Raw genomic sequence first — 25,922 nt, 5'->3', positions numbered from 1 at the left:
ATAGTCTAATGGCTAAAGTTTGGCAAATCACTGCCTTTTTCACTTCTCTGTTGAAAGACTTGAAACCTCCCCCCTCCCCCAATTTTACTTTGCATCGTTAAGTGCTAGGCAGTCTGTCTGTGGGGCTAACAGCAAGAGCTCTGAGGCCCACAGCAGGTAACTACCACGGAAGTCCAAGCTATGCCATCTGACAGCTGTGTCAGTGTGCAGAGCCAAAACACTTCTCTTGACTGCATCTACCTAGTGGAGGACTCGGTTTCCTTCCAAAGCCAGCATCCCGAATGCTCTCAAAACCCAGTTTTGGCTCAGTCAGGTGTTTCTACTTGCACCGGGATGGGGAGGGGCAGGATTAGTGTAGGGGCTGTTTATCCTTCTTCATGGGAGCTCCAGGGAGAGAGCTGCCCCCTTGGAAATCAAGCAAGGGATAAACACACGCTGCCAAAAATCTGGAATGGGAAAAAAAAATAATGAAAACAGGTCCCTGTACAGTGTTTCTTGCTAGTGTTATTTATTGAGAACTCCCAGGGCTCTCAGAGCTGTGTGTTCTGAAAGATGGGGTCTCTACCCTCTGAGCTTGTCATCCAAGTTAAATGATATACTCAGGTTCAAACAATAGCTTGTCGTGGCTGCACAGGTGGGAGCTGAGAGTTTACCTTCTCTTTTCTTTTCATTTTTTTTTCCATTTAAGTAAAGTCTTTGCTCCCGGAATGCATTAAAAGCTTTAATGGGATTTCATTTTAAGAACGTTTGAATAAAAAAAAATAGGTGGTAGTTTTGATGAAAAAGCCGCAATTTTCTAACCAATTAAATAGGCAGATAAGATACTTAACAAACACTTGCTTGACGCCTGCTTGTGCGAGCCATGAACCATGCCGGGTGCCACCGATTGTCCCAGCGAAGAGACAATAGCAGGTTGCAACCCTGTTTAATGGGGTCATGGGATCAGCGTGGCTTCAGCTGTCACTCACTCGAACGTTGTCATTCGATTGCATTTCATTTTCGGGTCTTAAATCTGTTTTTGAGAGGCGTGCTGAATTATAGGTGCCTGAAACAGGAGCTGGACCCAAAGCACTCCATAGGGGGAGCCCCAGCAGATTGCAACAGCTATCCCTTCCTAGGAAACACAGGCTCTCCCACCCCAATTTTCTTTCTTCTCTTCATCAGCGATTCACAGGCTGCCAAGGCGCAAGTGTCTTGCCTTCCCCCTTGCTCTCTTTTGCCGCCAGCTGGTACCTGTACTGCCCATCTTCCATCAACCCATGGTAATGGCGGGACTAGCCAGGCAGTGTTTGCCCATCTCTTGGGTCTCTTATCCCCCAACTGCTCAATCTCTTCCCTGCTGAGGATTGATTTCTGAGATGCTTGTGCAACGAGCATGTACTCAATGTTTTGCACACAAGGCGTTCTCCTCCTCTCTTTCTTGCCTTGCCACCAAATTTCAGTGTGCTTTCACAGAGCTCATCCATTAACTGCAGACCACAAACTCACCATAATGACCAATCTCTGCTGGCCCGCTCTACGGAGGAGGCCCCTGATGTGCATCTGGGTAACACGCCCTCTCCTAGATAGTTTTATGACAACTTGACACAAGTTAAAGTCATCTGAGAGGACTGATTGAAAAAAGACCTCCGTGTGATTGCACTGTAAGCCTCCAAGCCTGTAGGGCATTTTCTTAATTATTGCTTGCTGGGGGGGAGGGCCCAGCCTATTATGGGTGGGGCACCCCTGGCTGCTGTCCTGGGTTCTGTAAGAAAGCAGGCTGAGGAGGAATCCAGTAAGCAACATTCCGCTATGGTGCTCTGGCCTCTGCAGCAGCTCCTGCAGCCAAGTTCTTGCCCTGACTTTCTTCAATGGTGAACAATGAGGTGAAAGTGTACTTAAAACAAGCCCTTTCCTCGGTGGCAGCTTGCTTTGGGTCACATTGTTTGACCCCAGCACTAGAAACCCTGACTGATATCCCTCCCCAGATGATGTTCCTGTGAGTCTTGTACCAAGTCTGGTAGGTTGGTTCTATGAAAAGCATCCCATTTTCCAGATGAAGAAACTATGATCAATAACAAAATGAAGGCCAAAGCCTCAAGGTTTAAACCTAGTCCTCCCCATGTCTATTTCTGTATTCTTTTGGCCATCCTGGTTCTTCTGAAAACATCCCCTAAAAGGTCCCTAATTAAAAAGGCAGTACACAATTTCCCTTGGGACAGTGGTTCTCAACCTGTGGGTCGTGACCCTTTGGGAAAGAGGTTGAATGACCCTTAGAAGCTGACCCTTTCCCAGGGGTTGCGGAACAGATATCCCGTATTTATATTGCAATTTGTAACAGTAGCAAAATTACAGTTATAAAGTAGCAATGAAAACAATTTTATGGTTGGGGGTCACCACAACATGAGAAACTGTATCAAAGGTCACGGCTTCAGGAGGGTTGAGAACCACTGGTCTACCATGTGGCTTTGAGAGTTGAGCTCCCTTCTGAAGACAGTATTTGCCCCCAATTTTATGTTGAGCTTTAAAACATGGCTTATTTTCTTCATTATGTTCCACAACGTACCTGCGTTTAGATTAATATAGCAGCGAATGTTTTTAATTATGTGCATATTTAGGAAGTTAATTTAACTGCCCCCCCACCTTCTCTGAAATGAACCCCCACTACTTCTGGCACATGAGTGTGTGAAAGGTGTTTGTGTTTGCGTCTGTGAACATAGATTATTCTAAGTTTGTTTGGCTGCTGTCGTTGGGCCCTGGAGTTGCCTGTGGATTAAATACACCTGCCCTCTGTAGAGGGTATTGTCTTTCCTCATAGTATGGCTTCATAGGATTGATTCTTCAGTTCTCTCTATCTGGGGCAGGTATATATGCCCCCCCTCACACTTACACAACTCTAAAGCCTGATGTAATTCAGTTGTCGTGCAGATACGCAGCCACAAAATGACTGTATAGTCTCCACCAGCCACAGCCAAGACACATGTCGCTACTATGAGGTGATAGCCCAGTTCTCCTTGGCAGTGTGACCCACTGACATCAAAATACAGTCTTCCTGTGAGGTTTCTTGCCCTTCCAGTTTCTGTTATGATTCTGTCTAATCTTTTTTTTTTTTTTGTCATCTGTAGACCGTATGGGGAATTCTACCTTTACACACATTTGACATGCGAGGGTAGATTAACACGGGACAAGCGTAATGACAGAGCCCACTTAGAAAGCGGGAAAAAGCAATCGCCACTGCTGTCTTCTGAGTAGTTTCTGTGGCAGGGTTTGTGCAAAGCAATTTACATGCCTTATTTTCTGTTGATTCTCAGTCACCATATGAGGCAAGGACTTCAGCTATTATGATGATTATAGATGAGAAAATTGGAGCTCAGAGAGCTCTGGTTAGGTTCCTAGCTTGCAAATAGCAAAGGATTTAGAACTTATGTGATCGGGCTCTAGGATCTGGGTTTTTTAACCACTGCTATGGACAGTCAGTCCCCACAGACACTGGGTTTTAGTGTTCGCCCTCTCCTGTGTGGGACGGGCAAGGCTCCAATTGATAAGGCAAGACCAGCTGTTTATATGTGATGGAGCAGAGAATCTTTGACTGTGAACAGTTTCTGAGTTTACATCTGTCACTGCCTGATGCCCTGTGTGGTTTCTCAGCCATTCATTTCTTGCTAATATTGTCCTTGCCATTTGGGCCTGTAAATAACCTTTATGAGTGTTCTCTCTTCAAGTCCCAGTACCTAATGCAATATCTGCTGTACAGGTAGAGATTAAGAAGTGTTTATTGAATAAACAATTGAAGGATCTTGGAGGATCGCATTGGAAATAAATGTTCTCTGCACTTACCAGCAATATTTTCCCGGTTCTGTTCACTATACGTTCCCTTAACCTCTTTCCTTTTCTTAATTGCTGATATGTCAAGGATCCCTTCTCTTCAATTTCTGCGTTCAATGGTATTCTATTTACTCTTCCAGCTCTTCACAGCAATAGCCAGACTGCTTGTGTTGCCAGTACGGGAGGGACTTTGGCCATAGAAACCTACGTGTTTTGTATTTCTGTGGTTGATCTAACAACATTCAAATTCTAGAGGGAAGAGCTTTTCGTTGTAGGTCAGTGTTTCTTAAAGTGTGGTGTGTGGGTCACCAGTGCCAACATCACCCGGGAATTTGCTAGAAATGTACATTCTTGGACCCAACATAGAATTGCTAAATCAGAGGCTCTGAAGGTGGAGAGGGAGTAAGGCTGGATTTAAGTTTCCTACAAGTCTGAAAACATTCCATCCTGCTGGGAAGCTCCTTAATCAGGAAGGTAAACAACTTGAAATAGCTTTAGGAAGTCCCTGAAACTGACCAGATTCACTAGGTCCCTCCCTACCAGACTGGAAGCTGAGCTACAAGACTTTCAGACAAAGCAAGCTGCAAAGAAGACTGAGACCAGACCGGCTGCCTGAAAGGGACAGAAAGCAGCCAAGCTGTCTGGAAGAGGTTTAGATTGTCTGAGGGACCTAGAAAGGGCTTCTCCAACTTGTTGATCTGCCTGCAGGCTATGCAATGTGCTTCAGTTCCCAACTTCGTGAGCTGTCACTCAAGCTGGGGTAGACTTTGGTGTTGCAGCTGTCTTTGAGTCATTTCTGCTCCTGGAAGTGACCCTAATATAAAGCTCGTGGTTCAGCAAGTTGGAGTTTGGGGCTATCTGTACTTTGGTCCATCAGGGGCTGCCTCCCTGGGTGAGTAGACAGGTGTGTAACATCTCACCAGGAAAAGTCTTGTCACACAAACCAGCAGACAATTTTTGGGGTTAATTTTACTGTATTTATTTCATGTGTATGGCTATTTTGTTTGGATGCATATCTGTGTACTATTTGCATGCTAGGCTAGAAGACGGTGTTAGGTCCCTTGGGACTGGAGTTAACAGATAGTTGTGAGCTGCCATGTGTGTACTGGAGTCTAACCTGGGCCCTTTAGAAGAACAGACGGATCCTAACCACTAAGTCATCTCTCCAGCCTGTGTTTTTAACAGGCCTCAAAGTGATTTGAATTCATGCTTCAGTAAGAACAAGTGAATTCCATGATGCTCCAACCGTGGTGCCTGGGATGGAGGGTTGTCTCATTTTCCTCCCTTGCATTTTACCATAAAATGCCTACTACGTACCCACCAGATGCTGTTCCTCCTACTCTTTCCTGTTTGCTCAAAGGCATTATTACCTAGACATAGTTTTTTTTTTTTTAAGTCTCACCATTCTTAGGGCTCTACTCAGAAGCTCAAGAACCTCTACCTCACAACTAACGTTCAGGTTGTGTGACAACAGTTTACTTGCATTTTATCCTAGAATATAGAAGCATTTCTAGAACCTTCTATTCTAGAACCAATTCCACACGTCAGATATGCTCTCTTGTGGTTTTCTTCTGTGCAGTGTAGATCACGAAACCTACCCTGGTGAAGTACTGTTGGTTGCAAGGCTGTACATGCACAAGATCCAGTAAGGGAACCAGGGAGTTTGTGGAGTTGCGTGATAATCCTGGAATAAGAGCAGCAGAGAGTGCTATAGAAGGGATACATACACAGTCCCTGAGGCAGGTCAATGGATGGAAGCTGCAACATAGCAGTTGTGGGAACTTGGGTGAATGGTTTAGTCTTTCTGGGCCTTGTCTTTTCATTCATTCATAGGGAGCATGCTTATATCATGGTGTTCTTGTCTGAATTCATGAGACAACATGGAGTGCAGGTAACCTGTGTACACGTTGGCTGGCACCACTGTTGTGATCACTAATGAAGACAGGACGGTTCCCTGGTATGTCGGGTTGGCAAGTGGTCATGCAATGAAGGCAACATGAAGGAGATTTCTCTGCATCAGGAAGTGACAGATGCTCATCCTAAGGTTCCTTAGTTAACGTGGTAGCTTGACTGAGTCAAGGTTGTTCCCAAGGAGCTTTGTCTGCTCCCTCAAATGTGTGCCCTTCCCTGCTTTTTGAGTCTCTAGAGCATTTCATTCAGATCACCAGAAAAAGATGGAAATGGGTCCAACTCACCTTTTCATGCCAGATCACAAGCACTTGTTTAATGTAGCATTTGCTGCTCTCGGAACAGGAGTTAGCATTTGATCCAATCAGAAGGAAGCCAAACATGTGATTGCCCCCAGCAGGTCCTGAGGCTGGATACCTCAGGGGAGAATGATGGAGGAGCCAAACTAACCAATCCTTGACGATAGTAGCATGATGTCATCTGTAACAGTGTGATGTCATCTATAATAGTGTGACATCATCTCACTTCCCTCAAGGTTTCCCAATGACTTCCTCGAATGTGTGTAGGCACATGAAAATGGAGAAGCCTCAGAGCCACCATGGGGACAATTGGTTGAATCATGGGTCTAGTTAATTTACTGGAGACAGGGGAACAAGAGACATAGAAGGGCAGGTTGCTTGATCTGATAGACTCACACATTTTCTTATATTACCTCCATGAAATGCCAATTTGTTGATATTCATTTTACTGTTGCTGTTTCCCCAGTTCTGCCCCTGTTACTAAAAAATAGCTTTCCCCTGCCCCTTGCATGATATATCAGGATTCTACTTGCCTCTACAGTTCCTCCCAGTTCCTCCCTACCTCCCTGCCTACCCAGGTCTACCACCTTTCTGTCTCTCATTCAAAAACAGACTTCTAAAAGATGATAATAAAATAAAGTATAGTAAGATAAAACAAGAACTAATACATTGGGATAGGACTAAACCAACAGAAGAAAAAGAGCCCCCTAAAAAGATACAAGAAAGAGATATAGATGCAGAGACACCCACCCCTCCCTCATTTTCAGGAATTTCATAAAAACACCAACCAGGAAGCCACAATATATAAGCAAAGAACCTATAAGGTAAATATTTTAAAAATACATTATATATATATAATATGGAAGTGAGATGATGTCACACTATTATAGATGACATCACACTATCAGATGACATCATGGTATTATAGATGATGTCACAATGTTATAGATGATGTCGCACAATTACAGATGATACCATGCTATTATAGTCAATATTATAATATTATTATAAGACCTGATAATATTATAAGACCAGGAACTTCCAAAAATATGATTGAGTTCGTTTTCTGTTGGCCATCTAGTGCTGGGTGTGTGGTCTACCCTGAAGAGTAGATGGTTTCCCCAGTGAGACTCCTTTGGAGGAAACTAAATTTTCATTTTCAAGCAGTTATCAGTTGGAGATAGCTTCTCTAAGCTTCTGCACTAGAGATGGCATATGCGTACACTTCTCCTTTCAGCTCTAGGATCCCACCCATGTGGTGCAGACTAGTGCAGGTCCTGTGTGTGCATGCTCTGTCCATCTCTGTGAGTTCATATGCATCAATCCTGAGGATGTGTTCCAGATGGCCTCCATCCCCTCTGGTCCTTACACTCTCTCTGCCTCTTCCTCTGCAGCGTCTGAGCCCTGATGGGAGGGGTTTAATGGAGACTCCTGTTTAGGGCTTAGAGTTTCAACAGTAGCTGGTTTTTGTATCAGTTCCTCTGCTCAATGATTGCTTGTAGTGCTTTCTTCAGAAGTTAGTGGTTGGGGAACTTGGCATTATTTTTAGCCCAACAACCATGCGGTTATACAGACTGCAAACTCTTTTGTAAAGAGCCAGATTGTTAATACATTACTCTTTGAAAACTTCTCTTAATCTCTTAATTATGGTTAATCTCTTAATCAGAGCTACTGACCTCAAGTTGTTCTCTAAATGAAGCCAGGGTTTGGTACATAAATAAAACCCACAGAGCTAGGACCCTATGAGATATTATGAACACGGAGACCTCAATTCCTTCTCATTTTTATTTGTCAAGAATGATTCTCTCACACACCCCCGAATTTCAAATCCTTTAAAAAGGTAAGAATTATTCTTGGCTCATGGGCTATTCAAATACAGGCCGGATGTGGCCCACTGGTAGTGGCTTGCCAACTGCCGCTCTCCTGGAAAGGTGGGAAGGGAAGCAAGCCTTCTCCAAGTAGCCTGCTATTCCGTCTAGAAGGGTCATGACAGAATGGCTGGGAAGCCCTAAGGAAGGGTGTCATCAGCAGCACAGAAGGACCCAGAAGGCTCCAGAGCAGGGATGTGACGCTTGAGTGGTATCTTGAAGCTTACTGAAGACGGCAGACAAGAGAGTTCTGGACAGTATCCAGCTTACTCGCAAGTGTGATGTTGAATGAATTTCTGAGCCACAAGCCACTTACCCTGGCTGGGGAGTGTCCAGAAATGAGTGTGCAGGACCAGATGGCGAAGGGCTTAATGAGACAGGCAAAGGTGGGAAGGTTTACCCCGATGGTCACTTTCAGACTTTCCAACCCTTGTTTTTTTTTTTTAAATAAGCACTTGCCCAGAAGCTCCATATGTTCAAAAAGAACAGCGGGTCCTCTTTGACCTGCTGTTCCGGGAGAGAGCCTTGCCAAGTTCAGGGGTGCTAGGTGAGGCAGGCTGCTGCATCCCCAGATCCCATAGCTTGCCCCCCCCCGCCCGCATCCATGCGTCATCTCAGGGATTTCTGCTGAGCTTGGTGGGAAGACCAAACCTGAGCATTTCAGGAGCAGCAAGAGGTTTAGAGGCATACCCACCCCCGGTGTGTTCTAGAAAGATCACTCAAGATAACTTGGGTAAAGAAACTGACTCCAAAGAGAGCCATTGGTTCACATTGGTTATTTTTTTCTATTTATATTCAAGGGCCAAGCGTGTGAGAAAGTATTGCTGTCAGCAGTACATAGGGAAGATAACAACTGTGTAGCAAATGGGTATATTTCTTACATCAAAATGATGGCTGAAACTTTAGCAGACGCCATATTAGCACTGTATCCCTTTAATCCTTACCAGAACTTGACAAAGTGAGGTGCGTATTGTTGAGAGAACAGTGATACGTTGTTAAACAGGGGTGTAAAGAGTTATGGGGGGGGGGTTGGGGATTTAGCTCAGTGGTAGAGCGCTTGCCTAGGAAGAGCAAGGCCCTGGGTTCGGTCCCCAGCTCCGAAAAAAAGAACCAAAAAAACCAAAAAAGAGTTATGGGGGGTGGTTAGGGAAAGTTCTCTCCAAGACAAACACACACACACACACACACACACACACACACACACACACGCCAGCCTCCATAGTTGGATGTGCACTTTGCTAAGAAACCTGAGAGCCAGTGCAAGTACTCATGGGAAGATGACCTGGTCAGTGTAAAGAGAACTGTAAGTGTGCCTGAGGGTGTGAGGAAGCGAGGAGAGTGTCAGTGGGCTGAAGAAGGAAGTCCTTCCAACAAGACCCCCTAGGCTGTGGGGAGAGATTAGGTTTTAGTCTCAAACCCTGGGAGAGCTTTCGAAGGGAAGCAAGATGATTGGATTTGAATTTCTAAGTAATGGCTGGTCTGTGGGGAACGGCTGGCCCTGTGGAAGGAGGAAGGTCTGCAGGAGGCTCTCACAGTATTGTGGGGACAGAAATGATGTTGCTTCTAGTCATGAGTGAGAAGGGAGGATGCAAATGGACTCTTATTTACTGTCTTGAGATGGCAGATAATGAGGACCTGAACTGCTTTCTGGCCATGAGCACAGAAAGGAAGGAGGGGGTGAGATAGCTTACTAAGGAATGGTATCAAAAGATGTTGGCAGCTCATTAGAAGACGAGTTTAGTTGCTGTTTCAGGACATCCAGAAAGAACGATGAAGGAGGCATTGTAACAAATTTTTGGAAGTGGATCATGATCCCCAAAACTTGGAGTGTGTTAGCTCTCTTAGGCCCACACAGACCTAGTGGGACCATGTGTGCCCTGAGGAGTGTTTCAATCTGATTTTTTTTTTCTTTTTTGCTATTACAAAATACTCAGATCAAACTATAAAGGATGGAAGTTGATTTGGCTCAGGACATTGGAGAATGGTAAGTCTGTCGGCATGGTCCTGGCATGACATGGCAAGAAAAGCAAGTGCAGCTCAGGTGGCCCCTTCTTTGTAGAAAGTCGCTAATACCATCCTTTTATAGAAATGATTTATTTTCATTGATGGGTATTAGCCCTTGGTCTGCATATATGTCTGTGCCCCATGTGTGTGTAGTGTCTGTGGAGGCCTGCAGAGGAGTCAAATCCCCTGAACTGGGGTTACAGATTGTCGTGCGCCACTGTGTGAGTGCTGGGAACCAAACCTAGTACTTCTGCAAGAGCCATCTCTCCAGCCCCGATGCCATCTGGTCTAATAATCTCCAGAGGGCTCCACCTTCAAATACTAATTGCAGGTGGATATTGGGGTTCTGCTACTGACACATGGACTTTTGGAGGACACGTTCAAACCACAACAGGAAGAGTAGCCTGGCTAGTTCGTCTCATTGTTTCCCATGATGCCATCCAATACACGGTGAGTGAACCCTTGGTAAATGATTATACAAACTGCAAAGAAGGCTGTCTTCATGTAGTGGAAAAGACAGTTATGAGAGGGTACTGAGATAAAGGGTTCCAAGATAGGGCTGTGTTTATAGGAATAATAAAAGCCAGATAGTCTGAAAGGAAGGGTGTTTCTGGGCACTTCCTGCTCAGTAAGGCAGAATTTCTTGTCAGGGCCTCCCTACCCCCGACCTGGTTGAAGAAACGTGTTATCTAACACACCAGCTGTTCTCCATCATTGCTCGGTGGCCTCCCCTGAAGGCTCCTCTCTTCTACTGTGACCCCTTTTAAGAATTGGATTCCAAGTACTGACCCGTGCTTCTCTCAGGCAACAGGATGGGGAAGCCTGAAGCAGCTGGTAACCACGGGTGTCTTCTTGTGTCAGGCTCCCATCCTCTGCAATATTTCTTTTCTTAACCCTATGGGAGTCTTGTGCTGTGGGCCTCCGATGAGACCCGTAGCTCCTGAGCCTATTTTTAATGCCTCAAATAATTTGGGCTGCCAAATAAACCAATTATATTGCTATACAAAGATATTATTGTGTAGTAATATATCTGAACACATTCAACGGCCAGGCCTAACAGCAGCAACTACCATAATCTCAAAGTAGAGATGCGCTTAAATGATCCTTTGAGATATCCGTGGCAACTATGAAATGATAGGAAAGTATCTGATTTCTTTTGGTGACAAAGGCATGGCTTCATTTAATACTGCTGTGCACTGAATCCGAAATCAGAGGAAATGCTGTTTCAGTTAGAGCTCGCTAGAGTAAAGGTGTGCCTGCTTCCTCTTTTGCCTCATGGACTCCTTGAATTCTGTGCCTGAACTATGGACATAGTGGAACTTCCACTCCAAACCTTTCACATACCTGAGAAACCATAAGGTGAAATGTGAAGTGTCTCGTTTTGTTTCAAAGCTCACTTGATTTACTTGTCTATGAGCTTACTCCTGTATGTATTCTACAGCAGACATTTAGCCAACAGCAAGTGAATGGATGAATGGAAGTATGTATGTATGTATGTATGTATGGATGGATGGATGGATGGATGGATGGATGGATGGATGGATGGATAGATAGATGGGTGGGTTGGATGGATATTTGGTTGGTTGGTTGATTGGTTGGTTGGTTGGTTGGTTGGTTGGTAGGTTGGGGGATGGATGGACGGATGGATGCTTGAGTGGTTGGGTGGATAAGTGGGTGAATGGATGGTTGGGTGGGTGGGTAGGTTGGATGAATGGATGGGTAGGTGAGGAGATAGACGGGTAGGTGAATGGTGTATGGTGGTGGATAGAAGGGTGGATGAAGAAAACTCCAAGGAGAAATGACTATCTAAATTCTCACAACTCATAAGAAAAAGAGCTTGAATGTGCACCCGATAGTTCAGTCTCTTTTTATAACTTCACAGTTGAAATCTTATTCCTTGTACTTCTCCGAGCTTCACCAGTAACTTTTGGAGTTGAAGTAATGTTAGCTGTACTCACAAATTTATAAACTGCCCCTTACATTCTCTCTAATACCCAAATTCTTTATTTTTATATCCCATTTTATTGATTTGTTGTGTGTATATGTGAGCGTTGCATGGTGCACATGTGGCAGTCAGAGGATAACTTTTAGAAATCAGTTCTCTTCCACATGGGGGACGGTCTTGTTCTTTATTTTCTTCAGAGTGTGTGTCAAATACTTCGTTCTGTTCTTAGGGCCACATTATTTTTTTGTTATAGTTGCTGCTTGTATGTTGTTATTAGGCCATGTGTCTCTGTACAGCCTAGACTAACTTAAAACTTGAATTGGAGCCGAGACTTGCTTCAAATCCACAACCGTTCTGCCTTAGCCTCTTGGATCCTGGGAATAAAGGGGTGCATGACCATAGCGAGATTTACAGAAACATTTTAAATAGTGGTATGCTCAGTTGTAGGCTGTCTATATATCAGGAGCTGTGTCTTATAAGTTATTGAGAAACTGTGGATATGGGATTTAAAGAAGGGCAAGATACCTGGTAGGAGAATGTGGGGGATAGTAACTTACTATCACTCCCCAACACAGAACCAAGACCCACTGTTCACAAGGGACAAATCTTGGCTCAGTTGAAGAACACTGTAATGATTAAGCCTACTTAGCAATGTTCCTTAGTTGCCTGATGAGATATTGATTGGAAGTATTCAAACATTGATCTATGTGTTTATTTATTCATTCAATAAACACTTATCGACAACTTATGAGGAGCTGGATGCTGAGGTGAAGGCTGCTTTCAAACTGTAGAATAAGACAAACTGTGGTAGAGCGCAGAGTCTGCTGGAAGATGGACAATAAGTACAACATAAAAAACGATTATAGGTATTCCGAAGGAAATGAGTTGAATGATTCAGAGTAACAACCGGGGTTGGGGGATGGGAATGGGGAAAGACAAGTTCCTGGGTAGATAGGGAGTTAACTTAAAGTCTGAAATGTTCCAACGGGTCAATCCACAAGGGACCGAAGGAGAGGAAGCAAAGTAAAAAGTATGTGGAAAGACCCTGAGGTAGAAAGATGGTGATATATTTCTGAAAGAAACCTGCTGTAGGAACAAAAGCAGCTTTAAAGGGAGAGAGCTAAGGAATGTGTGTGCAGTTGTGAGGGGACCAGCATAGGTGGGGGCTCAGAGTCATCTGGGTGTAGTTCTAGGTGTAATGGCAATGGTAAAGACTGTTGAGGAAAGGTCCAACATGTCTTGAAGACCACCTTGACTGCTGGATGGAGGAACAGTTGATCAGGAGGGAGATGCTGGGAGCTTAGCCTGGGTAGATGCCATGGAGATGAAGAGGACTGGAGAATGTTGGAAAATCTGGCTTGGATCGAGCCAATGAAAGGAGCAGAAGATCTGGGATTGACTGGTGGGACTGTTGACTGTGATGAGTTACAGAGTGTTGAAGAACAGAGTGCAAAGAAAGAAAGCCTGGACAACGTTTTTCAGCAACTCTGAAGCCATGCATGGATTGCAGTGGTTCTCACGACGCAATGGAATCAGTGTGTTTGGAGAGATCGGGGCACTAGTCAGCATGTAGGGAGCACTTCCATCACCTTGTGGACAGGAGACCAAGATGTCCCATGGAGCACACAAGATGAAAATGATCCCGCCCAGAACACATTTAGCTTTCTCCTGGACAGGTGTTGGTGGACAGTCTCCTTTGGTTTAAGGGGCTGAGAGGATACTGTTTCCATGTCACCTGTCATTCATAGCTTTGGGGGTAGGGTGGGGAGGGTGATTTAAGTTGTCTTGTCAAAAACATTTGGCTGAAGTTAGCTAGGGGGAAGGGAAGGGATGGTGTGAACCAGGAACACAAGGCCGGAAGGAGGAAGTAGAACAGTCTTGGAGAGTGAGCTTTAGTGGCAGGTGGGATGAGGAAGTGGAGGACGCTGGGCAGGAACAGAAAAACACGTGATGTCTGTGCATCTTTCAAGTGTCTTTTATAGGTGAGCTGAGACATTGTCGCCCAGCTGTATACCCTGACACATTGTCACCCAGCTGTATACCCTGACACATTGTTGCCCAGCTGTATACCCTGACACATTGTTGCCCAGCTGTATACCCTGACACATTGTCACCCAGCTGTATACCCTGACACATTGTTGCCCAGCTGTATACCCTGACACATTGTTGCCCAGCTGTATACCCTGACACATTGTCACCCAGCTGTATACCCTGACACATTGTTGCCCAGCTGTATACCCTGACACATTGTTGCCCAGCTGTATACCCTGACACATTGTTGCCCAGCTGTATACCCTGACACATTGTTGCCCAGCTCTACCCCTAACTCCCTTCTTACTGTATCAGCCTCCTGTACACCTTGGGTTCCTCCCATGACTCTAAATCCCTATGTAAAATTTCCCTTTGGATGACTCCACACATGCTATAAATTTAGCCAAAACCCAATCCGTGCTGTCTGTCCCAGAAGAATGGGGGGGTGGGGCATGACAACCTGAGCAGCTAATGAAGTCCCATTCCAACTTAAGTAAAAGGTTTATTTTCTTCCCCAGTTCTTTAGCTTGATGAAGATGGCTTCCTGATTATTGTCATGCATGCGACGTCATTTGAATCTCGTGGCAGTGCTAGGGCTAGACAGGGCATAAGGTAGGGATGTCTTCAGTGTAAAATGTGGCGACCCGGAGGAACCCACCACTTGTTCAAACCAAGCAGACCATGAGGTGTAGAGCAGGGATTAGAACTTGGAATGCGGAGATTCACTAACTATAAGCGGGTCCCTGGTGAAACGCAAACGGCAAATGATGGAGACACTGTGTGAAAACAAGGATTACTCATGGGAACAGACTACAGATGAGCTGCCCAAGAGGGCATTTTATCAGCCTGAGAAATTAATAAGCGCCAGATGCCATTCGGCTTTGTCTTAATAAGGAAAAACCAACAGCCAGGAGTCTTCCTAACACTGGGTTTGGGTAAAAAGCTCAACTCTCTCTCTCTTTCTCTCTTGCTCCCCAATACTGGAGCCCCAACTTGGCGGACATTTCCTGTGTGCCTTACCGCAGGAACTTTGTCCGGCACCTCACATGGCATCTTTGGTCACATGGGGAGACGAAGCTAAGGCTGCCTTTTTACCTCCTAGAAATCGCGACTGGTACCTCGCCTCAGGACTTGTGCAGTGTACAGTGTGTGGAGCACAGTTGTGGTGTTCACTGCCCACAAAAATAGTATGAAGTAGCCATCAAGCAAGCCTTTTCCCACCAGATATGCTCACTACTCCCTGTGTACTCCTGGCCTGCACGCATGCACACACATGGGAGTGGGTCCATCCGCACGTATCCCATATCCCACCCGCAGTGGCCTGGTTCCAGGTTGCTATGTTGGGTCCCAACCCCTCCGTCTAAAGGTCATTTGAGAGAAGGGCATTTTTTTTCCTCTGACTAAGAGACGTTTCCCCTCAGCGGGGGCTAAACTGTAGGCGTGTGGTTATGGTTAGACATGGCAGGAAGGAGAAGTAGAGGGACAGCTCTGAGGGAACCAGGAAAGCCCAAAGGGAGACAGGGTTTAGAGCTGAATCGAGATTGGATTTTGTCATGAAAGACAGAAGTGGCAGAAGCGTCATTACAGGGCATTAACCTTGTTACACTTAGACGAACAAGCAGAGGCAGGGACTCGGAGGGAAATTACACATAATAAACTAGGCAGAATGGGCTCAGAGCAACATTAGCAATTACACCCTAAGGGAAGAGAAGGGCAACATAGAAGATAGGCCAGAGGCAGGAAGGAGGAAGAATAATTTCTGGACACAGGGGGCCGCCTGCACAATTTCCCCCCCTTTTCTGTTTGACTCTCTAGGTATTAAGTTCCGTTTGTGGGGAGGTTTCTCTGGGGCCCTCTTTCTTCTGTTTTCCTTTGCTAAAATAAGAGCAAGAAAAGCATTCTGAGGGTTTTATTCCTCCATTCACTGGGACCTGTCCATTTCTGTGTGTTTCCAACACAAAAGAATCCATTTCCATTCATCCAGACCAGGCTGGAGAGCTTTCTGGGGGGTCTAAGCCCCTGCTCCTCTTTTCTTCTAGTCGCATAATTAGCTACAGAGTTCCTACTACATAGAAGGGCCTCCTGGCTGGTCCACTGCCAGACCCAACAAATTATGATTCTTATTTCTTAAACAATGTTTTTCCCCCCAGGAAATCCCATGTTTAACCCATGATAGCTACTGTTGTTAACTTAGTGAAAACCCTGTCCCCAAGAACCTGGGGTCTGTTGGGCTTCTCCTGTGCTAATCTCCACAAGCGGGTTTTCATCCACCATCTTGGATTTAGTGGAAGCAAAATGTCTTCCTTTTCCTAAATGAGATGTATATCTCATGCCTTGTGTATCCCAAGGGAGGGCATGAGAAAGAGCCAACAGCTTGACCTCAGAGTTTTATCAGTGAGGAAACCTATATACAGGAACTTTCCACTGAGCTTCTTAAGTCTCATTGGCTAGCACTGGAAATGTACAGCCACAGTTCTGTAAGAGATAGGAGGACAAATGTCTGGTAATGCCATTTGACTGGACCAATTATGGCTTCTGTCCAGTTTGGGTTATATGATCTGAGGGAAATTTTAGAAGAACAACTGCCTTCGGTGTAGTAGCAACCATCTGAGACAGCAAGCACAGCTTACCTGTGTGCTATTGTGTGTCAGGCACTTCACCAAACTAACTCATTTAGTCCTTATAACAATTATGGAGAAGAAATGTTACTACCAACCCTTCCGTGATGTAGAGCAGTGGTTCTCTGCCTTCCTAATGCTCTGACTCTTTAACCCAACTCCTCATGGACTAGTGACCGACCGCCAACCACAAAAGCATTCAGTTGGTCCTTCACAACTGTAATCCTGCTACTGTTATGAATCATAATGTAAATATCTGACATGTGGACCCCCACAGGGGTTCATAACCCACAGGTTGTGAACCACTTGTTATAGGGCTGAAACAATACTTTTAAAGTCCCTTAGCTAGACAATATCAGGGCCCAAGCTCAACACAGGTATTGGGTTAACTGTCCTTTGTCAGGGAAGAGGGTAAAATGCATACCATAGAGCACCCTGAGAATATTCATGTGTGAGGTAGTATTAGTCATATGACCACTTAAAACAACCTTGCTCATGCATGACCCTTTAATACAGCTTCTCATGTTGTGGTGACCCCAACCCTAAAATTATGTTTGCTGCTTCTCCATAACTGTACTTTTGCTAATCTTATGAGTCATAATGTAAATGTGTTTTCCAGTGGTCTTGGGTGACCCCTGTAAAAATGTTGTTTGACCCCAAAGGGTTCCCGACTCACAGGTTGAGAACTACTGACTTATAATGTCATCTTCATAACTAGCCTACCAGTCAGGTGCATTGGCCTTATCACACAGTAGAGAAAATCAACTCCCAGTCAGATTAAGTAAGTCACCAGGGTTATCAGGTGGGTGAGAACTGAGTCCACCAGTCTCTCAAGTGTGACAATAACAAACGACTGCATTACATAGCTGTGCTAGTAGCCTTAGGCTTATTTGAAAACCACATCTTTTGGGAAGAAGTCAGAAGTCAAAGGAAAATGCCAGTACAGGGAAGATTGTAATTTGGGAATAGTTTCCTCTTGTTCCTGTTCAGCTTCTGGTCAGCCTATGTGATTTTGGACCAGTCCTTGGTAAGCAAGATCTCCCCCCCAGCCTCAGCCAAAGCTGCCATCATTGTTCATGGCTAACTGGAATACAAACAGCTATTCGGTTCCTACCACAGAGCAGACCAAAGACTCTGATCCCACTTGGTAAATCCATAGCCCTTACTCTTTGTTGTTGTGAGATGACAAGAGGTGTAGTACTCTATTAAAAATATGACAGCGTGAGAACATTCCAGAAGCTCAGAAATGATGCCCAATTCTCTGACTTAGCCTCTCTGTGATGCTCAAATAAATAGTAAACACAATAAATGATCTTACATTTGGACAATTCTGGTTTTATTTTAAGCCAGGATATGTGATATGTTTGTGGGGTAGGTTTTTGTTTTTGTTTTCTTTTAGTTTAAAGGTCATCCAACTGTTTTCCTGCTCACAATCATGAGGCTTCCTTATCTAAACAGTTGTCTATTGTTCCAGTCCTTAGACCCACAGAGATCTTTTTCCCTCAACTTCAATTTTAACAGGGTAACTCCTCAACTACCCCAATGGCAAGAGATGTAATGTCTTTTCACGGGGAAAAAAAGAATCTCTAATGGGTGTTCCAGAAGTCTTCTTCAAAGGGAGTTCACTATATAGCATTTTATGCAAATGAGGCACTCTTCCGGGCTGTGGCAGTCCTTCCTTGAACCGTGTCGGGATATCAGAGGAAGCTACCCTCCTAACTTATCATTTCCTCACAGAACAACACCAACCAAGACATATCGATGGCACGTTAAAGCCTTCAGAAATCAATCTAGACCATGAATCCATTTAGTTTAGATGTTAATGAAACTTGGTGGCTTTAAAGATAATGAATATTTAATAGGACATAAATTGAAAGACATAAACACTGTTGGCAATAATATAATGAAGTTAATAAGTCTTGGAGTCCCCATGCCTACCTCCCCGCTCCCCAAACAGTCCCATCTCAGGAGCCACTATGATGTTCACTGAAGTTTGCTGGCTCTCTTATTGGCTGCAATTTAAATGTGCCTTGGAAAGCCGTCTACAGTTGGGAACTGGGCTCTGGCAGATAAAGTAAGCTATCACACTGTGTTCAGTAGCTGCAGTGGGCAACGGTGCTCTCTCAGCTCCCTCCCTATCTTCCAGAGATTTGTGTAGCAAACTCAGCTTCCTGACTTGGAGGCAGGAAGCAGCGTGGGGCCCTTCATTCCTTTTAAACAAAAAGGAAAAGACGTTTTGGTTTGATGGTCTCTGGGCCCTGGGTTTAAAGAGGGGCTTTATTTATTGAGCAGGAACAAGCATGTGACTCCGCGTGCTCAAAGCCTCATGCAACTTAAACATGTTTGGGTTGAGGGTTTTGTGCTTTTCACTTCTGCTTTGAAGGCCTCCGCTCAGGGTCCAGTCCTACTTTGTTCCTCATTAGCTGGGTCACTGTGTCTGACCACCATCCCCAGCCCCATCTGCCTTCTGTAGTAGTCTTTGGGCTTTACAGTGCACTTTTGTCTATTTAGAATCTCCCTTCTCTGCCTCTCTGCCGCTCTACTGATAGCATCCTGCTGCCTAGTAGGACAGTCAGAGGTCACTCCTGGGACATGTTCACATTTATAGTCACAGAAGTGACTATCTAACTAAAACAAACTACAATAGAATCCCTCCAACAGTACAGTCCCTCCCTGGCCACAGTGCAGAAATGGCCTCTCCTCCGGCGATAACACAGTTCTATTTCGTAGCTCAAACGGAGTTGTGTCGGGCACATGACGTGGCTGGCTAGTTCAGCGCTGGCCATCAGAAGTGAGTATACACTGAAGCCGGACACTCTCCATGGCTTGGGCAAGCAAGGCGAGTGGGCAGGCGAAGCCAGTGTGAAAGCTGTTCCCAAGGATCCCGTTGAAGAGAATGTATCTGGGGCTTAGAAATGCAGGCTTCCTAAGGGTCTGTGAGTGGCGTTTTATCAGTGTGAAGAGAAGTACGGATGTTTAGAAATGATCATTCTTCTTCCCTTATTTGTTCCCTTCTGTGTAGAAAGAAGGGGATCAGCCTGAACAGGTCCAGCCAATCGCATCGTCAACACTGATCCACTCTGACCTGACGTCTGTGTATGGCACGGTGGTGATGAACAGGATTGTTCTGTTCTTGGGGACTGGAGACGGCCAGTTACTTAAGGTCAGTTTCTCTGTGCTTCTTCCTTTAGATGCCGAGTTTTAATAAGGGCCACTTAGTACCTGCCTCATGCTCTCCTGAGTCCAATACAAGCAAGGCTCTACCTAACATCGCTTTGCTAATACCCTGTCCCGACAAAGCTTGGAGGACGTTTTAGCAATCTGTACGTAGACCTTCCTCTCCTGCCACCGTCACACCCTCAGCCTGCCATGAGGCACCAGCCCCCTGCTCTCTGGGCAGGAGGCACACCATGCCCCCTTCCTTACTCATTGCTGCTGGGTGAGATGAATGCAGGTCCAGCCCCTACCCCATCCCTGACTCACCTTCCCAAGACGTTTAACCTTTCAGTTCTCTCTCCTTTACACTGGAAATGTACAAAGCGCCTTATTTCTCACAACTTCAAAGAGACCAGCGATTAGAGGCTTGAAAAGAAAAAGAAGAAACAGGTGCGCCCTCCTTCCAGCCCACTCGCCACCCACAGAGGGGGGTTTGTTTTCTGCCCTTTGAACCTGTGCATGCCAGGGAGAGGTTAGAGACCTGAAATTCTTCCAGACTCCCCTGGTCTTGCATCTCACAGGACTGTTTTCCCCCCATGGTATAGTTGAACCCTGGTTAAATTGAGTTTTTTCTTTAATTCATCTGGAAGGGGAGGGGCAGTAGCAAGGAGGAGAAAGTCAAATCAGAACCACCAAGGGGTTCATCCGAAATTACCCAGTGGTCCTCTTGTCAGTGTCATTAGCGAGCATGAATTGCGCGTCTCCCGTGGCCTCTGGTAACAGCCAGTGGCTGGGAACCACAGTGTCTGTCACCCTAGACAGGTGACACTGCTTCACCTCTCTCCACAGCCACTCAGTTGACCCTCAGCTCAGATTCTTAATTGAATACTGGCAGCCCTGTCACCCCCACCCACCCTAGTCGTCCCTCTCTTCAGCTAGGTGTGCCTTTAGGCAGATCGTTTAGCCTCTCTTAGCCTCCATTTCTCCAACTGTAAAATGAGATTATGCTAGGCAAGCCAGGAAAAGAAAAATCCTTTCCTCATCTGATGGCTTTGCATCCACAGCCTCCCTTCAGCCAAGCTTGTGTATGAGCCGCTATGTAGTCCTGTGTCCACACTTTGATCATACCTACCCATGGCCTGAAATGGATTTTCCCCCCTTTTTGTATGCTTTACTGAGTCCTCTGTGCTTGGCTCCAACCTTTCCTTCTCTTTAACAGTGTCCAAGCCCCTAAAGGTGTCTTGTTCTCCCCATCCCCTGAGCTACTCACTATCAGCACCATCCCTTGACTTGTTATCGATGTCTTGTCTTGATACCTACCCTCTGGGGTTCGTGTCTGTCCTACCGACTTGATTTTAAGCCTTCTGTAAAGGGGGCCATGAATTCCCTCAGCCTGACACAGTGCCGAGGGCTGGGTAGGCATTTGATTGAGTCTGTTTCCTTTGGAGGAAACCCAGTAACATATGGGAGGGAATTTGTTTATATACACATTCCTCTTAAATATACATTGATCGTCTTTCTCGTTGAACTAGTTTCATTTCCTGGGGAAAGGAAAGGTAGATAGATAGATACCCACCAATCTTTGCACACTTGACACCCAGGGATGCCTGTGGACATGCTAGCCTGGCCAGGCCGAGCTGCCCATTAACCCTGCAGAAGATGTTTCTATCCATCCTTCCTGGGTCTCCTTACCAATTATCTCTTCAGATTTGGGATGTTTTTGACAAGTGTTTTGACAAGAACACTGTTTCCCCAAGCTGAGCCTACCAGACTGTCACACGAAGAATTAGAGGTGAAGGAACACTTGCCTATAAATAGTGCCCCATGGGATGGCTTGGCTTCCCTTGTCCTATGGGTTCAGCTCAGCCATTCGTGTGTGCAGCTGTCCAAGTTTCACTCTTACTGGAAGCCATGGGGGTGGGCCCAAGCTGCAGTTTCATGCTGTTAATGGAGAGGCGGTTGCGATTAAGTCTTGCTGTCCTCATGTTCTGTATGGGGTACCACTTGGAGACCCCCATCTGTAGTCTCATTTTTTTTAGGGTTCAGCTAACAAGGGTAGACATGCATTTTGTTTCAGTTTTGTGGCTTAACGTTTCTACAGTGTTTCCTGCGGGTTAAATAATTCACCAGCCCCATTTTACAGATGGAAGAATGGAGGCCTAGCGTTGTTGAGTGATTGGGCAAGGTTACAAATGGGCAGTGCAGGGATTTGAACCTGGAACAAGGCCAGAGGCTGGACCCATAACTCTCAGCTGTGGACACCTTGCAGCCTGTGTCTCAGCTTCCAGGCACTTCCCTTGGGGGCTCTTAGTAAGGGGAAGGGGTATTGGGAGGGAGTTCCTGTACAGTTGAGGTTCCTACAGAGAAGAAGCAGACCCTATGATTGAGGGAAACCCTGACCTGACCCTGTGTTTACTTCTTAAGGATTAATCACTCCCCATACTTGGTCTCTCTGGACAGTTCCCTCCCACAGCAGGAGGCTGTGAGGGGTGAGGCTCCCTCCCAGACCCACGCTCTAGGGACAGTAGTAATTCCCTTCACACTGTCTCTTGTGTCAGTGTACAGATTCTTGGGTATAGCCTTTGAAATTACTTGGTGAGTCCCCCCCCCCAAATAAAGCAGGATAGTACGCAGAGGGTCCCCAGATTGTTTTATTCAAAAGAGCCTCACTTCCCTCTTGCCACACTTTTCTCCAGAACTGTTAGGGAAGATAAACACTGAGAGACACAAGCTCGGCTTCTAAGCCTCTTCCTGGAGGTATTAATGAGCACCAAAGAAACAAGCCCCATCCTGATGCAGAGGGCAGGAGGAGGAGAAGAAAGGCTCCGTCACCCACAGTCTGACTCATCAGTTTCACAGTGATCAGAGGCGTAGGCATTTTGACACGTGCCAGGCACCGTAGTATATGCCTGGCTGGATATGAGGCAGGCAACCGGCAGCCCGTTGCTGTTTTTATCACCACCAGTAAAAACCTGACTTCTTCCGTCTCTGCAAACCTCATGGAGTTTTAATATAATTTTGGTGCCATTTTAAACCTCAAGCTATTTAAATAATTTTCCCCCTGCTTGTAAAAGAACTGTAAGCTCACGTAGAGAGTTGCAGGGTAGCGGGGGATAAGAGGAAGGCAAAATAAAAATGATCCTTAATTGCGTCATGTAGAGGCAACTGCTGTCAGCATTCTGGGTTCTTTTTTTACATAGTTGAGGTCAGACTGTATCCAGTTTTGTGTCCTTCTTTTCCTCCAGCTAATGAGGGAAGAGGCTTATATTAAAATATTGCTGCCAACCCTTTGTAAACAGTATTTTTAAATAGCTCTATCGTGTTCTGTTATATGGGAACACAATTTGAACTTGAGCCGAGATACTGGATCACTTCATAGAGAATCTTTACACACGCACATGGACACACACACACACACACACACACACACAGACAGACGGAAAAACAGAAAAACAGACAGACAGACACAGGTACAGATACACAGAGAGAGAGACAGACAGACAGACACACACACACAGAGAGAAAGAAAGACAGAGAGAGAGACAGAGACAGAGTCAGAGAGAGACAGACAGGCACACACACACAGAGACAGACACACACACACAGACACACAGAGAGACACACACAGAGAGAGACAGACAGACACACAAAGACAGACAGACAGACAGACCAACACACACACACACACACACACACACACACAGACAGACGGAAAAACAGAAAAACAGACAGACAGACACAGGTACAGATACACAGAGAGAGAGACAGACAGACACACACAGAGAGAAAGAGAGACAGAGAGACAGAGTCAGAGAGAGAGAGACAGACAGGCACACACAGAGAGACAGACAAACATACACACACACACACACACACAGAGGCACAGACACACAGAGAGAGAGACAGACAGACACATACACACAGAGACAGACACACACACAGAGACACACAGAGACACACAGAGAGAGAGACAGACACACAGAGACAGACACACAGACAGACAGACCGACACACACACACACACACACACACACACACACACACACCCTGCTCCAAAGAAGACAGGTAAAGATTTCATGCTCCAAATGTAAATTTCAATGATGAGCCATGAAAAACCTAGAGACTTTATGGTTTGCTCGCACCTTTTTGGCCTCCTCCTGCCTCTGTAAAATCATGGGGAAAAGGAAGAAACGTGGAGCTCAGAGGTCTTGCCTGACCGATTTCTCAGCAGGTGTTTTGTGGTCATGTAGCAAGTCATACCCCGCACCCCAACATTTCTCCATTTTGCTTCCTTTCTGAATCCGGTTACATGTGATCATTTTTTAAAGTTGTCAGTATTCTCCACTGAAATCAGCTGAAAGTGTGCCGACTCTGAACTCAGTGTTTGGAAATCCACATGGCAGTGTCACGTGGGGTGTACCATCCTAGGAACACATGCCGCATTGCTTCTCCAACTGTGGTGGAGTCTGTCGGGTGGTTTGGACTTCTTTGAGCTGACTCCGTTGCGTGTAGAATACTCTCTCCTTATCTCAAGGGCAAAGTGGGAGGGTTTTTGAGCTTTTCCAGGTGGTAAAAATAAGCCATAAAGGAATATGCATGAAATGTGAAATTTGTAACTTTATGCGTGCCCATTAACCTTTCTTACAGCAGAGAAGATAAGGAGGGAGCGGGTGAGGACTAATAAAAGCCAGCGTTTCTGGGCTCTTACTATGCACCTGCCATCAGAACCAGCATCAGCATGGGTTAATTCATTTAATCCTTACAAGTCAATACTATGACCATCCCCACTTTATCAATGAGAAATCCCGGGGCTTTAGGGCATTAGGCAGCTGGTTCAAGGTGATTTGAACGGAAACAATCTGTCCCCAGAGCCTAAGCTTTTATCCTCTGGCAAAACTGCATTTACAGTTTAAATGCAGTCTGTAGGGCTTAACAGAGGTGCCTGGAGGGAGCTGTGAACTTTTCTGCTTGGTGTTGGGGCAACTGGGTTGATCCCGAGACACCAGTGTCTGAGGTTTCCTGAGAAGGGGCAATGGTTTCTGTGGTTTTTACTTTGTTCCTACTTGGGGATAGTTTCAAGCAGCTGAGGGTTCAATCCCTCTTCTTGGGGCTACAAGTGGCTCGTGGGGACCTCTGTACCGCCAATAGAGCCCAGGTTTTCCCACGTAGGCTCCTTTTGAAGAACAGTAAACCTTCTGAGCTTGCATTGTTTGAATGGCCCCCCTGATAGGAGAACTAGGGTTTCCCAATTTCCTGGTTGCTGAGGTAGGGTGCTGGCACAGGAAGCTATGTCATGCATGCAGCAGAAGGGTATTTCTCACAGGGCTTCATCAGCACTGGCAGACTGTATTGTTAATACTCTACTCCGCGGAGCAAATCAAGTCAGTTCCAGAGCATGCTTCCAGAACTCAACCACAAGTTCCTGAAGAGTCTCTCTCGTCCTTTGGCTATTAGGGTTGACAGGTTGAATGCGAGGAGAGGTCTTAAATGAAATATTTTTACTGTACTTCCACAAAATGTGAAAGACACAGGGAGGACCTAAGACAGGCCCAGAGACCTGGTAGGGCTGAGCAAATGTAATGGGCCAAACAGCAGAAACTGAAGAGTGTATCAGGCTTGGAAACAGGCCCTGTGGTTGGCTGTGTAGAATGTCATATGAAACTTATTTCAAAGTCACTCCATTACACTGCAGGGACTCCCTGACAGTTAGCTCCAAGTGATATGCAAGTCTAGAACTCAGAGTTCAGGCCACGCACTTCCCTAACTACCTGTCCTGAAAAGTAAACAGGAAACAGAAGAGATTTCCCCTTACTCTTCACGTTTATCTTTATTGTTCCTAACTACAAAGACCCACCGCACAGCAGTACATAATTGTTTTGTGCGTCCAGGGGAGAGAATTAAGTCTCCTTCCCTGTGTTTCTCAAGAACCGTTTTCTTTGAAAGAATAAACAATTACCTCATTGACCCGTATGACATCCTAGTTTCGTGAGCCCGCCGTTTCCATCTCACGGCAATAGGAAAGGAACAAAGAAATAAGTGTTCTGCTTAGTTTATTTTCTCTTCTTCATCTTCCTCACTGTGGAGCACGGGGCTAGCTGCCCTGTGACTGCTGTGGAAATCTCCACTCGCTTAATTTTAGCCGCGCGGCTGGGAGGTTTTCGTATGCAGCAGAAATCTCGGGGCTGGTTAATAGCCTACCACGAGGCTTCAGAAAGATGTCAACAGAAGCAATATTGTTGACATGAACTGAAATTCTCCATCAGGGAAGATTCGCTTTCTTACAAAGGCC

The 25,922-nt window shown here is 45.6% G+C and overlaps 1 protein-coding gene across 5 annotated transcripts in view; it reads left to right on the top strand.

Moving 5' to 3' along the window:
- Plxnc1 (plexin C1) overlaps nucleotides 1-25,922 on the top strand; it is a 153,846-nt gene that overhangs the window by 2,969 nt on the left and 124,955 nt on the right. For all 5 annotated transcript variants that reach the window (XR_005486861.2, NM_001426988.1, XM_039080100.2 and 2 more), the window contains exon 2: nucleotides 19,500-19,640. Coding sequence is in view for 4 of the 5 variants with exons in the window: in NM_001426988.1 (NP_001413917.1) it covers nucleotides 19,500-19,640 (141 nt within the window). In the remaining variant the exon portion in view is untranslated. The remainder of the gene's footprint in view (nucleotides 1-19,499; nucleotides 19,641-25,922) is intronic.

Source organism: Rattus norvegicus, chromosome 7 (genome assembly GCF_036323735.1).
Source record: "Rattus norvegicus strain BN/NHsdMcwi chromosome 7, GRCr8, whole genome shotgun sequence".
Classification (NCBI taxonomy): Eukaryota; Metazoa; Chordata; class Mammalia; order Rodentia; family Muridae; genus Rattus; species Rattus norvegicus.
Note: the sequence above shows the minus strand (reverse complement) of the source record. Positions and strands in the feature narration are given on the sequence as shown.